Here is a 14346-nt window from a genome sequence, read left to right on the forward strand (position 1 = left end):
ACTTGCACCACTTACCTCATTCCCAAGGACTTAATTATTATCCTATTATCATTTTCCTGGCATGCCCATTTGTGGGAACAAGATATTTTCCTGTAATAAAGACAAGGTTTGTTGGAACTTTCTAACATTTTTGGGGGTTAGAAATTTGATCACTTCTCAACACTCCTGAAATCTAAGCAGGGTGGTAATGTTGGAAGTTGAATATTTTGGCTTTTGCGATGATTTACGTTTGCTGTAGTGTAGCTACCAGATCCCTATCTGTGAGGAGATCTTATGCACAGTCAATAAGCAAGAGTAGCCTCCTTATACAAAACATCATACACAAATATTTAGCAATTTTTTTTGATCAACATAATTTATTTCCTGCAATAAAAGGAATCTATTATTTTTAACCAATAATAGGAATCTATTATTTCCCTAAGTAACCAAGAAATTTCCAGAAATAGTGTTCATCCCAATAACTGTCACCGTCGACAAACGCATCCGGTTGTACCCCAATCAAAAACCCTGGATGACAAAGGATGTCAGGTCTCTCCTCAAGGACCGTAACACCGCCTTCAGGTCTAGTGACAGAGCTCTATACAGTGCTGCTAGAACCAACCTGAAGAGAGGCATCAAGGATGCCAAAGCGTCCTACAAGAGGAAGATTGAGGACCACTTTTCCAACAATGACCCACGGCGGGTATGGCAAGGCATCCAGCACATCACCAATTACAAGACCAGCAACCGCACGACTGCCGACGGCGACGCCTCGTTGGCTGAGGAACTTAACTGTTTCTTTGCTCGTTTCGAGGTGAAAGCTACAGTGGCAGACATTACACCCTCTCCAGCACCTGAGAGCAACACCTTCACTGTGCAGGAGTATGACGTTAAGCGAGTGCTCAGAGCAGTGAATCCCAGGAAAGCTGCAGGCCCCGATGGTGTGACGGGCAGAGTGCTGAGGGAATGTGCAGACCAATTATCTGAGGTCTTCACAAAAATCTTCAACCTGTCCCTTTTAAAATCCACCATCCCTCCCTGCCTGAAGTCCGCCATAATCATCCCACTGCCGAAAAAGCCTGTCATCAGCGGTCTTAACGACTACCGTCCGGTAGCACTCACACCGGTCATCACAAAGTGCTTCGAGAGACTGGTCCTGCAGCACATCAAAGCCAGCCTCCCACCCACCTTCGACCCATACCAGTTTGCCTACAGAGCAAATAGGTCTACAGGGGATGCCATCGACACTGCTCTTCACACTGCACTGACCCACCTTGAACACCAGGGGAGCTATGTGAGGATGCTCTTTCTCGACTTCAGCTCTGCCTTTAACACGGTCATCCCGAGCAGACTGGTCACCAAACTTTCCGACCTTGGATTTTCCCTAACCATCTGCAAATGGATCAAGGACTTCCTGACCAACCGCCCCCAGACAGTCAAAATAGGCCCTCACCTCTCCTCCACCATTACACTGAGCACCGGCTCACCACAGGGCTGTGTGTTGAGCCCCATCCTTTACTCCCTCTACACTCACGACTGCGCCCCCACCCATCCCACCAACACCATCATCAAGTTCGCGGATGACACGACTGTGGTTGGACTTATCTCAGAAGGAGATGAGACAGCCTATAGGGATGAAATCCAAAGGCTGGCAGCATGGTGTTCAGTGAACAATCTGGTCCTGAACTCCTCCAAAACAAAGGAACTTATAATTGACTTTAGAAAAACCAGTGGAGATTACGACCCACTCTACATCAATGGGGTCTGCGTGGAAAGGGTACCAGCTTTCAGGTTCCTGGGTACGCACATCGCAGAGGATCTCACCTGGTCTACCAACACCATCACCACAGTAAAGAAGGCACAGCAGAGACTCCACTTCCTGAGGATCCTCAGGAAAACCAACCTGCAGGAGAAGCTCATGTTGTCCTTCTATCGCTGCTCCATCGAGAGTGTGCTGGCATACTGTATAACCACATGGTATGCCAGCTGCTCAGAAAAGGACAGGAAGGCCCTTCAGAGGGTCATCACGACGGCCCAGAAAATCATCGGCTGCTCACTGCCCTCCCTGGAGCACCTGTTCAGCCTGCGCTGCCTCAGTAGAGCAGGCAAAATAATAAAAGATCCATCCCACCCCGGCCACCGTCTGTTTGTTCATCTGCCCTCTGGTCGACGTTTCAGGTCAATCAAATCCCGAACAAACAGACTTAAGAACAGTTTTTACCCCAGGGCCATACGAGAACTGAACACTACCTGTGCACTAGGCAACACCGTTAAAAAATCTTGTACTTAATTTAATTGTATTTATGTATTTATTTGTTTTTGCATTTATTGCATATATGTTTGTACGCACCGTCAGGATTGGCTGTTTTTTAATTTCGTTGTACTCGTTGCAATGACAATAAATGAATATTATTATTATTATTATTATTATTCATCCCAATAACTGTAATCCTTAAACAGTGTTTAAAATTTCTTTTGAAAGCATTTGTTGCATCAATCAAACATATGGTGTGTCAGTTAAAATAGGCACTTCTGCTTTCTGGTTGGGGGGTTTTCGTATAAATCCCGTTCTTGTCACTACAAGGGAAACTGATGCTGATTCTCAGAAGTGTAATTGTAAATTATAAATAGGTGCTAAACAATGAATGGACCTTCAGCATATTCAAGCGGATATCTGTCAGATCTTTGGCCAATCACCTTCCCACTTTAGACTGCAGTGTTAAGGTGCACAGTTTAATGCTGTCTGTAGGGTGAGACTGAACTAGCATTGGACTCTTCATTAAATTTGACTTTGTGTTTTTCCACTGATGTCTTGATTTTTTTGGAAGTTTTGTTTCTTTCCACTGTCTGGCACAATTTGTGTATAATTGATGTTTTGTGTGTTGTCCGAGTCTATGTGGCTGTTATGCTGATGCAAGCAACATTTTCATTGTAACTCTACCTCAATGCCCTTGTGCATGCCACAAAAACAAAACTCGACTGCCCTTGAATTTGAGAAGTGCTGCAATTAGATAGGTCTGATAACCACATCCCCTGTCTTGCAAATGTTTTATGCAGAAATTGGTTGAAACCTCTATTGATACCGATCCTCTGATACAGGGCAGGAGGTCACCTGTTTTGGTCTGTGCTACAGAAAGGGTGTTGATGCAACGTAGGATATACCATTGATTCACTAGATTGCTGTCTCCTGTGAAGAAATTTAAGAAAACATATTTTTGAGCATATTTTCATTGGCAACATAGTCATCTATATACTAAAACGTTTGTTTGTTTGTTCCTGAACTACGGCCAAAACGGTGCACGATAGCGCGACAATTTTAGGCCCACCTTACTCACTGTCGTCCCTTTGGTGCCAATGAAAGAAGTTTCATTGAAATCGGTGTTATATTTTTAAAGTATTCACATTTTAAAGTTTAAATCTATCTCCTAGGGAGGGAGTGGAGTGAGGGGCGGGGGGATGAGGGAGGATAAGGAGGGGTTGAGGGGGATGGAGTGGGAGAGAGGGGAAGGAGGGGAGGGGGGGGGGTGGGGTGATAGGGGAGGGGGAGGGGGGGAGGAGAGGGTGCTGCACCAATGCAGGAGAGGTTTGGGCCCAACGAGTCCACTTGGTCTAGTAGAGTCATAAAAATTATACAGCACAGAATGTTGATGAAAAGTAGAGAATTTATGTTGTGCCTGTGAACTTTGGGTATAACAGGAAAATAGAAAGCTGAACTGATAAGTTGGGGAGATGTTCCATTTCCACTAAAGCAGCTGGCAAAATTACATTTAGTTATTTAAAGAATTCTGGAATAAAAATATAGCATTGGTACTGGTGGTCTTGGGACCATTCGATTATTTTAAAAATATTTGGTTATTTTTAGGAAAGGAAACCTGTTTTTGTCCAATCTGTGACGCCAGACCCAAAGTTATATGATAGATGTCCCAGAGGTCGTTTTTGCTGGCATGAATACAAATTGCCAAACAACCATTTCCATGGCAGTTTCTATGATCTGGAAACTGATGTTAATCTGTTCTTAATTTGTAGGTTCTGAAGAAGAAGATGATTCTGAGTATCCAGTGCATTAGCAGGTGTGGGAAATGGTGCATCAGTTGACTCCTGTTTGCTTTGCTCGACTACAGGCCCGTGAGTGAATAAAATGATTGAGAGCTGCATGGTTTCACAATTATTCAGGAAGACAGATGTCTTCCTGAAATATTCCTCACATCTATCTTGGGATGGAATTGAATGGGTTTCTTATTTGCAAGCACTCTTTATTGCATCCCCACCACCATTGACTGTTTTTTGTTTCTCCTTTCTGGCCCGCCCTATGACATTCTGCCTGCATCCAAGACCACACGCATTGATTTTCTTGGAAAGAAATATGCTGAACATTTCAATTAGTTTTTGAAGCAAAAACTCCTACAAATGTGGAAATCTGAAACTAATGCAGAAAGTACCAAGGAACATTCAGCAGGTCAGGCAGCAACTTCCATAGTAAAACAGAGTGGATGTTTCAGGTCAGGGGAATCTTTCATCCACTGATACTGCCAGACATATTTTTTCTGGCGTTTTTTGTTTTTCCTCAATTTTGTTGTTTTCCTTTGAAATTGTATGGTGAATCCCTTGATCCACTGGGTTTATCTCAGATGAGCAGCAAATCAGCTGCTGGCTGTCACTAAAGTTACTTAATTCCTAATACTTCAACTGGGCTGAGGAGAATATGTATGTTGCAATAGTTCCAAATACAGAAGTTCCTAATACAGAACAGATGTTTTCCAAGTGACTGTTTGCACCTGGTGATAGACTGTTGCGATGAATGTATGCAAATATCTTCAAAGCATTGAAAGTCCCTGACACCAGACTGCTAGGTTGTGTTCTAGTCGAAATGTACAAACTGTCTTTATTTCCTGTTGTGGTCCACAGCCCATGCATCTTATTGCTTTAGATTCACAACTAACAAATGCCTTTGGGAATGAACTTAATGATTACTGCTATAACTGGTATTTATTGTACTCTAAATTTGAAACCTCATTGGAGATTACAGTCCGGAAGCACAAATTCTTGAGGGGAACGTGATTTTCTCTTGAGATAATCTAGAACAAGCGATCACTTTAAAACCAAGGGGTCTCCCATTTATAGCGGGTGAGGCAATAGTTTGTTCTGGGTATTGTGAAATCATAAGAACTTAAGAAACAGGAGAGGCCAATCCATGCCTTGAATCTGTCTGATGTTCAGGAAGGTTATGGCTAATCCAGTTTCAACCTCAGAGCTATTTCCTACTCATTCCCCATGTCCCTTGTACTTTCCACCTTGAATATATTTAATAACTCCACTTCACAGCTCTCTGCGGTAGAGAATTCCAAAAATTCCTGACACTCTGAGAGAAGAAATTCCACCACATCTTTAGGATTTTGAATAGTCTTTCAAACATATTTCCTCAAAGGGCTCTGGAAGATTCTTTGAATATTTTTAAGGCAGCACATTAAAGAAAAGTGCAGAAATAGGCCATTTGGTCCGTCAAGCCTGATCTCTTCAGTATGATTATGGCTGATCATATTCCATATTCCTGCTGTTCCCATACCCTTCCATACCTTTTTATGCCTGTAAATCTACCTGTTTCCTGAAATATATTTAGCAACTAGGCCTCCATGCAATCTGTGGTGGCATATTCGAGAAGTTCATCACCCTCGAGTGAATACGTTTTTCCTTATTTCTGTCCTATATCCCTTGTCAAATAAACCAGAGAGTCTGACTCATGTTTGATATCCCACCAGGGGAATCAGCCTCCATGCATTCTGTCAGAATTTGGTAGGTTTCTATTATATCCCCTCATTCTCATTGATGAATACAAAGCTCGGCCTCTTGAACTGTCCTCAAAATCCAGTTCTAGTATCCCAGAATGTGATAAATAGGAATTGCAGATGCTAGTTTATACCAAATATAGACACAAAATGCAGTATCCCTCTAGGATCCCAAAACCGTATCCCTCGTGGGATCGCACTGTCCCTAGAAGTTTGCAACGATGTATAGCTCTTGGGGTCGCGCAGTCCCTAGCCAACAATTGGCCTATCAGGGAACCTCCCTGCCTGAGACCATTTGTTGCCAATCCTGATTTGGCTTGGTCTTTTCTCTCCAGTCCTCCCCCCCACTTCAACAATCGGTCTAAAGAAGCAAAAATATCACTATCTATTTTCTCCAGAGATGCTGTCTGGCCCACTGGGTTATTCCAGCATTTTGTGTCTATCTCTACCATCCCAGGAGTTAGTCCTGTGAACCTCAAGCTTTGTCTGTCCTTTGTGGGATTGATGGAGCAGTCTTGTTTCAGGACCCACTCCCTAAGCTCTTTTTCCAATACATCAACAACTACATTAGCGATGCAAGGGCCCTGGATGGAGGTTAAAGAGGAGGTGCAGGGACATGTGTCACGGTTGCAGGGGAAATTCCTGGCAAGGGCTTTTTATAGTTGAAGTGTCTGTCCGTTGAATATTTTTGGATTTCTGTTTGTGTTTGCTGCCAGTCTTAGCTTCTACTCTTCCAGTGCAATTGTTGCAATCTAGTGTGGGTATTGTGTAGTATATCTGCTTTCCTGTGGCCCTGGCTTGCTGGTTCTGTATGCTGAATTGTCCAATACTGAATTCAGTATTAAATACTGAATTCACTATTGTAATCCCTCTGGTGCCGGATGAAATTATTATACTTTGCATTTGTATGCATCAGCGGTGATATAAATTCAACCCCCAGTGCATTGATTACATTGTTGCTCTTTGGTGTTTTGATCCAAGAAGTTGTTCTAATGTAATTTCTTCTGTTCTCTTTCTGCGTTCTCCCAAAGCAGTGGACACATGGATGAAGTTCAGATTGAAAGAAACAATGGAAATCTCTGACATGGTAGAGTTTGAGGATTCGCCTGGCAATTGAATTATTCTTGGGCAAGATTGTTGTAGCAAGAAGTCTGTGATTCACTGTGCTCAAGAACCCTTCAGCTGTTGGGAGTTCATTACCGTACTGCCTTCTGCCATCTCTGAAATGGCTTCTTTATCCTGCCTTTACTAAACCACTGGTATCAATCGTGCAATTCATTCTGCACAAGATTATCTCAAAATATCTTTTTTTGTGTTTGAAATCAATAATTTCAGGGTTAATCTACTTAAAATAACATTCAAGGATTACTGAAGGGTGTGATCAGATTATCTGCTCGCTGCGATAGGGCCTGTTCACTTTAAGCATTGTGTTGCACTATGATTCTTGATTATTTTTGTTTGGTCTTTCATTATTTTAAATGAAATGGGCCAAACACAGAAAACCATGTTAATTATAATGTGTTCTGAACTGTTTTCAGATTTTGCCTTATTTGTAAAGGTATGTATGAAAGGGAGCATTGCATGAGTGCCCGCTGCATGCGTGTGTCAGTCCATGTCCCCAGAGAGTCAATGCATGTCATAACTTTCTCCAGGCATCGTGAGGAAATTATTATTTTTTAATCATTTGTCATTCTTGCAATAGCAACAAATTCTCTACAGAAGCTTATAAGAAGACTGTTAGCTAGCTGACCTCTCTACTGAGCACGCAGGGATCCAGTTCCTCCTGTGATTAAGAGAGTGCAAAATTCCCGTCCTTGGTTTAGAGAATCTCTTGCTTTTTAATAGTTGAAACAGTGGAAGTTTAAAAAAAAACTCAGTAGCATTTTAATTATTTGCGGTAATAAATGTCAAATAGTTCTCTAATTAAAAAAAAATACACCTTGGCACCTGCAGCGGTTGCTAACTCCTCACTCAGGATCCTGGGCCTGTAGAAAATATTTTTAATAGCAAGATGTTGCAGTGATGTTGTACCAAAGTTGGCTGACCTCTACACCAAGCAAGGCAGTTGCCTTTTCAACCTCCCTTGCCCAAAGAGAGCATGCTATCCCACTCCAAGGAAGCCTGCTTGCCTTTGACCTGTAGATAAATGGCTTCACCCAGATCTCCCCCTACTATCCCTTACAATCTGTCTCCAGCATTCAGGTCTTCGAATTCCAAACCACCACTCACAAAGAGTGCTGCCTCTTGCCAGCGAAGGGAGTAAAGCCTGTGTTTTATTTCACATCAGATTTCAGCTATTTGAGACTCTGAGATAGTTGAAAAAGTTTGTTTTGAAATAAGACCTCGTAATGATGTACGTTCTCTTCCCAGGACTGCAAGAGACAATGAAAGTGAACTACTAATATCGCTATTTACTAGATAATTGTGTTTGTGTTCATTTGTTACACAGCTTCTCATGGGCAAGTCTAGTATTGGAGAAGAACAGCGGGCAGATAATATAATGCATTTAAAGAGTACTTGCATGAAATTAATGTCTGTCCAAAATTGAGAAAATAATGTAATACATTTAAAATTTGAAGTGAATTTATTCATAATCTCACTTTAACCTAGTGTAATGTTTTCAGTAAAGCTCTAGTGTAATTATGTGAATCGCTAATTTAATGTGAATGGATTCAGTGAGATATTGATGTGCTGCAGCTCATTTTTCCTGCACTCACACTAAATAGCTTTGTGGCTATTCCAATAGCTTTGAATTGGCATCATATTTCATGTGTGACATCCATTTTTAATTACAATTGAGAATTGTTTTCAATTTCATTCAGATTATTGGAACATTGTTTTATCTCAAATGATTTCAAGAGCAGGCTCTTTGTTCAACATGATTGAGTAATTGTTCAATTATTAACTGGCATGCTCTTTCTGTCTGCGGCCTCAGACTGTTTTGTATTCTAATTATATTTTTAAGGTAAAGTTCCAACTCTGTTAATATTCTGAATGTATCCCTTCCTTTGCAGAACTAACAGTAAGTCATGGCCCAGTGATTATTCTTTTAGTCTCTCTACCCATTAATTCAATTTTTCTAATCTGGCAGCTACCTTTCAAATAGGCATTTTACTGTGGGAACAAGATTGAGTATTGATAAATTAGAGGCAGAATGGCCCTGCTTCGTATTGATGCCAGGACAAATTCTACACAAAATTACTGTCTCCTATTTCAATCTCACAGTTTGACCACTTAACATGTTAATAAATAATTGCTGGAATTAAAAATGATCAATAAATGCAGAATCAGTTCTCTACTGCTGTATGTAATACCTGCATCTGAAGTTATGGCTTGTTTTATTCATGAAGTAAATGGATTATGGATTAACATATACCACAGAAAAATTAATTAAAATTGGGAAGTATTTTAGGAATGTCTATTCAATGCGTAACAATGTTTCTGCAGCTTCCCTAATGATGTTTCATGGGTGATATATGGATGCATTTGGAAAGACAGGTTGATTATTGACTTTGTGTGTGGGAGATCATGACTCACGGAAACGGGGCAATGGTGAAAGGTTGTTCTTCAGTCAAGGGGTCCGTGACTAGTGGTGTGCCTCGGGTCAATGCTGGGTCTTTTTGTCATCTTTGTCAATGATTTGGATGGGAATGTACAAGCCATGGTTAGTAAGTTTGCAGATGGCACAAAAATAGGTGTCATTGCAAACAGTGAAGAAGACTATCAATAATCTTGATCAGCTAGGTAAGTGGGCCGAAGAATGACAACTAGAATTTCATTCAGATAACTGCAAGATGTTGCATTTTGGGAGTCAAACCAGGATTTGACTCTCACAGTGAATAATAGGGTCTGGGAATTTTTGTAAAACAGGGGGACCTGGAAGAACAGTACATAATTCCCTGAAAGTGACAACACACGTGCACAGAGTGGTGAAAAGGGCTTTTGGCATGCTGGCCTTCATCGATAAGGGCAGAGTACAGAAGTTAGGAGTATACGTTGCAGTTGCACAAGACATTACTAAGGCCTCACTTGGAGTATTGTTTTTAGTTTCAGTCATCCAGCTATGGGGAACATTGTCTGCATTTCATGTGATTTTGTAGCAGCAGAGCAGCTGGGATTAGATATTGACCAGGTAAAGATAACCACTTACCGGCAGGTTGGAGGAAACAAAAGCTCGCTTGCTGAGATGAAAAGGAACATCACAATGTAAAAGATATCAATGATGGGCGGCACGGTAGCGCAGCGGTAGAGTTGCTGCTTTACAGCGAATGCAGCGCCGGAGACTCAGGTTCGATCCTGACTACGGGTGCTGCACTGTAAGGAGTTTGTACGTTCTCCCCGTGACCTGCGTGGGTTTTCTCCGAGATCTTCGGTTTCCTCCCACACTCCAAAGACGTACAGGTATGTAGGTTAATTGGCTGGGTAAATGTAAAAATTGTCCCTAGTGGGTGTAGGATAGTGTTAATGTACGGGGATCACTGGGCGGCACGGACTTGGAGGGCCGAAAAAGGCCTGTTTCCGGCTGTATATATATGATGATGATGATGCCACGAGCAACCGATGACCTTAACATAACATATAACATATAACAACTACAGCATGGAAACAGGCCTGTCCGGCCCTACCAGTCCACGCCGACCATTCTCCCTGACCTAGTCTCATCTACCTGCACTCAGACCATAACCCTCCAATCCCCTCCTATCCATATACCTATCCAATTTACTCTTAAATAATAAAATCGAGCCAGCCTCCACCACTTCCACCGGAAGCCCATTCCATACAGCCACAACCCTCTGAGTAAAGAAGTTCCCCCTCATGTTACCCCTAAACCTTTGTCCCTCAATTCTGAAGCTATGTCCCCTTGTTGGAATCTTCCCCACTCTCAAAGGGAAAAGCCTACCCACGTCAACTCTGTCCGTCCCTCTCAAAATTTTAAAAACCTCTATCAAGTCCCCCCTCAACCTTCTACGCTCCAAAGAATAAAGACCCAACCTGTTCAACCTCTCTCTGTAGCCTAAGTGCTGAAACCCAGGCAACATTCTAGTAAATCTCCTCTGTACCCTCTCCATTTTGTCGACATCCTTCCTATAATTTGGCGACCAGAACTGCACACCATACTCCAGTTTCGGCCTCACCAATGCCCTGTACAATTTCAACATTACATCCCAACTTCTATACTCGATGCTCTGATTTATAAAGGCAAGCATACCAAACGCCTTCTTCACCACCCTATCCACATGAGATTCCACCTTCAGGGAACAATGCACAGTTATTCCCAGATCCCTCTGTTCCACTGCATTCCTCAATTCCCTACCATTTACCCTGTACGTCCTATTTTGATTTGTCCTACCAAAATGCAGCACCTCACACTTATCAGCATTAAACTCCATCTGCCATCTTTCAGCCCACCCTTCCAAAAGGCCCAAGTCTCTCTGTAGACTTTGAAAATCTACCTCACTATCAACTACTCCACCTATCTTAGTATCATCTGCATATTTACTAATCCAATTTGCCACACCATCATCCAGATCATTAATGTAAATGACAAACAACAGTGGACCCAACACAGATCCTTGGGGCACTCCACTAGACACTGGCCTCCAACCTGACATACAATTGTCAACCGTTACCCTCTGGTATCTCCCATTCAGCCATTGTTGAATCCATCTTGCAACCTCACTATTAATACCCAACGATTTAACCTTCTTAATCAACCTTCCATGTGGAACCTTGTCAAATGCCTTACTGAAGTCCATATAGACAACATCCACAGCCTTGCCCTTATCAATTTCCCTGGTAACCTCTTCAAAAAATTCAAGAAGATTAGTCAAACATGACCTTCCAGGCACAAATCCATGTTGACTGTTTCTAATCAGGCCTTGATTATCCAAATAATTATATATATTGTCCCTAAGTATCTTTTCCATTAATTTTCCCACCACAGACGTCAAACTAATAGGTCTATAATTGCTAGGTTTACTTTTAGAAACTTTTTTAAACAAAGGCACAACATGCGCAATGCGCCAATCTTCCGGCACCATCCCTGTTTCTAATGACGTTTGAAATATTTCCGTCATAGCCCCTGCTATTTCTGCACTAACTTCCCTCAATGTCCTAGGGAATATCCTATCAGGACCTGGAGACTTATCCACTTTTATATTCTTCAAAAGTGTCCGTACCTCCTCTTCTTTAATCCTCCTAATTTCCATCACTACTCTACTTGTTTCGCTTACCTCACATAATTCAATATCTTTCTCCTCGGTAAATACCGAAGAAAAGAAATTGTTTAATATCTCCCCCATTTCTTCCGGCTCAGCACATAGCTGTCCACTCTGACTCTCTAATGGACCAATTTTATCCCTCACTATCCTTTTGCTATTGACATATCTGTAGAACCCCTTAGGGTTTACTTTTACATTACTTGCCAAAGCAGCCTCATATCTTTTTTTTGCTTTTCTAATTTCCTTTTTAAGATTCCTTTTACATTCTTTATATTCCTCAAGAACCTCATTTACTCCCTGCCGCTTATATTTATTGTATATCTCCCTCTTTTTCCGAACCAAGTGTCCAATTTCCCTGGAAAACCACGGCTCTTTCAAATTATTATTCTTTCCTTTCCACCGAACAGGGACATAAAGACTCTGTACTCTCAAAATTTCACCTTTAAATATCCTCCATTTCTCTATTATATCCTTTTCATAAAACAACAATTTCCATTTCACTCCTTTTAAATCCTTTCTCATCTCCTCAAAATTAGCCTTTCTCCAATCCAAAATCTCAACCCTTGGTCCAGATTTGACCTTCTCCATAATGATATTGAAACTAATGGCATTATGATCACTAGACCCAAAGTGCTCCTCAACACATACCTCCGTCACCTGACCCATCTCATTTCCTAACAGGAGGTCCAACACTGCCCCTTCTCTGGTAGGCACCTCTACGTATTGCTGCAAAAAACTATCCTGCACACATTTAACAAACTCCAAACCATCCAGCCCTTTAACAGAATGTGATTCCCAGTCTATATATGGAAAATTGAAATCACCCACAATCACCACTCTGTGCTTACTACTAATATCTGCTATCTCCTTACATATTTGCTCTTCCAATTCTCGTTCCCTATTTGGCGGTCTATAATACACCCCTATAAGTGTTGCTAAACCTTTCTCATTTCTGAGTTCCACCCAAACAGCCTCCTTAATCGAGCCTTCTAGTCTGTCCTGCCAAAGCACTGCTGTGATATCCTCCCTGACAAGCAATGCAACACCCCCACCTCTTGCCCCTCCGATTCTATCACATCTGAAACAATGAAATCCTGGAATATTTAATTGCCAATCGCAACCCTCCTGCAACCATGTTTCACTGATCGCCACAACATCATACTTCCAGATGTCAATCCAGGCTCTAAGCTCATCCACCTTTCTTACAATGCTCCTAGCATTAAAATATACACATTTAAGGGACCCATCATTTCTTATTCTCAGTTTATTTCTTTTCCCTTCTTTCTCTCCTACATATTGGGTCTGAGTGTTTCCCTTTTCTGCCTCCTGCCTCACACACTGCCTATTAGCTATCTGTGTTTGAGTCCCTCCCCCCAACCGTACTAGTTTAAAGTCTCCGCAGTTATTTTAGCAAATCTCCCCGCCAGGATATTGGTTCCCCTCGGGTTCAGATGCAACCCGTCCTTTTTGTACAGGTCATACTTCCCCCAGAAGAGGTCCCAATGATCCAGAAACTTGAAACCCTGCTCCCTGCACCAGTTCCTCAGCCACGTATTTATCCTCCACCTCACTCCATTCCTGTTCTCACTATCGCGTGGCACAGGCAGTAAGCCTGAGATTATTACTTTGGAAGTCCTTTTTTTTAAACTCTCTTCCTAGCCCCCTGAATTCTCCTTTCAGGACCTCTTCCCTTATCCTACCTATATTGTTGGTACCTATATGTACCACGACCTCTGGCTCCTCTCCCTCCCCTTTCAGGATATCCTGGACACGCTCAGACACATCCCGGACACCGGCACCAGGGAGGCAAACCACCATCCGGGTCTCCCGACTGCGTCCACAGAAACGCCTATCTGACCCCCTCACTATAGAGTCCCCTATTACTACTGCTCTCCTCTTCCTTTCCCTACCCTTCTGAGCAACAGGGCCGGACTCCTTGCCAGAGGCCCGGGCACCGTCGTTGCCCCCAGGTAGGCTGTCCCCCCCAACAGTACTTAAACAGGAGTACTTATTTCCAAGGGGTACAGCCACCGGGGTACTCCCTAGTCCCTGCCTCTGTTCCTTGCCCCCCCTAACAGTGACCCACTTGTCTACCTCCCGTGGTCTAGGAGTGACCACCTCTCTGTAACTCCTATCTATAACCTCCTCACTCTCCCTGATCAGACGGAGGTCATCAATCTGCTGCTCCAGGTTCCTAATACGGTCCCTTAGGAGCCCCATCTCGTCACACCTGGCGCAGATGTGGATGTCTGGAAGACTATCAGACTCCCAGATTCCCCACATCCGACACCCAGAACAAAAAACTGCCCTGGCAGTCATACTCTCCAAACAAAGCCCCGCGCTCGGTTACTAAACCTACCGCC

General features: G+C 42.6%; 1 protein-coding gene across 5 annotated transcripts in view; it reads left to right on the forward strand.

Moving 5' to 3' along the window:
• stard3nl (STARD3 N-terminal like) overlaps nucleotides 1–9158 on the forward strand; it is a 42789-nt gene extending 33631 nt beyond the window's left edge. For 2 of the 5 annotated variants that reach the window (XM_078397583.1, XM_078397584.1), the window contains exon 8: nucleotides 6797–9158. In XM_078397583.1, coding sequence (XP_078253709.1) covers nucleotides 6797–6879 — 83 coding nt within the window. In that variant the 3' untranslated portion in view covers nucleotides 6880–9158. Of the gene's footprint in view, nucleotides 1–4005; nucleotides 4105–6793 lie in introns of all 5 variants that reach the window. The other 3 variants (XR_013547173.1, XM_078397587.1, XM_078397586.1) reach the window with 3 other exon arrangements.
• Nucleotides 9159–14346: the final 5188 nt, after the last annotated feature.

Source organism: Rhinoraja longicauda, chromosome 4 (assembly GCF_053455715.1).
Source record: "Rhinoraja longicauda isolate Sanriku21f chromosome 4, sRhiLon1.1, whole genome shotgun sequence".
NCBI classification, from domain to species: domain Eukaryota; kingdom Metazoa; phylum Chordata; class Chondrichthyes; order Rajiformes; family Arhynchobatidae; genus Rhinoraja; species Rhinoraja longicauda.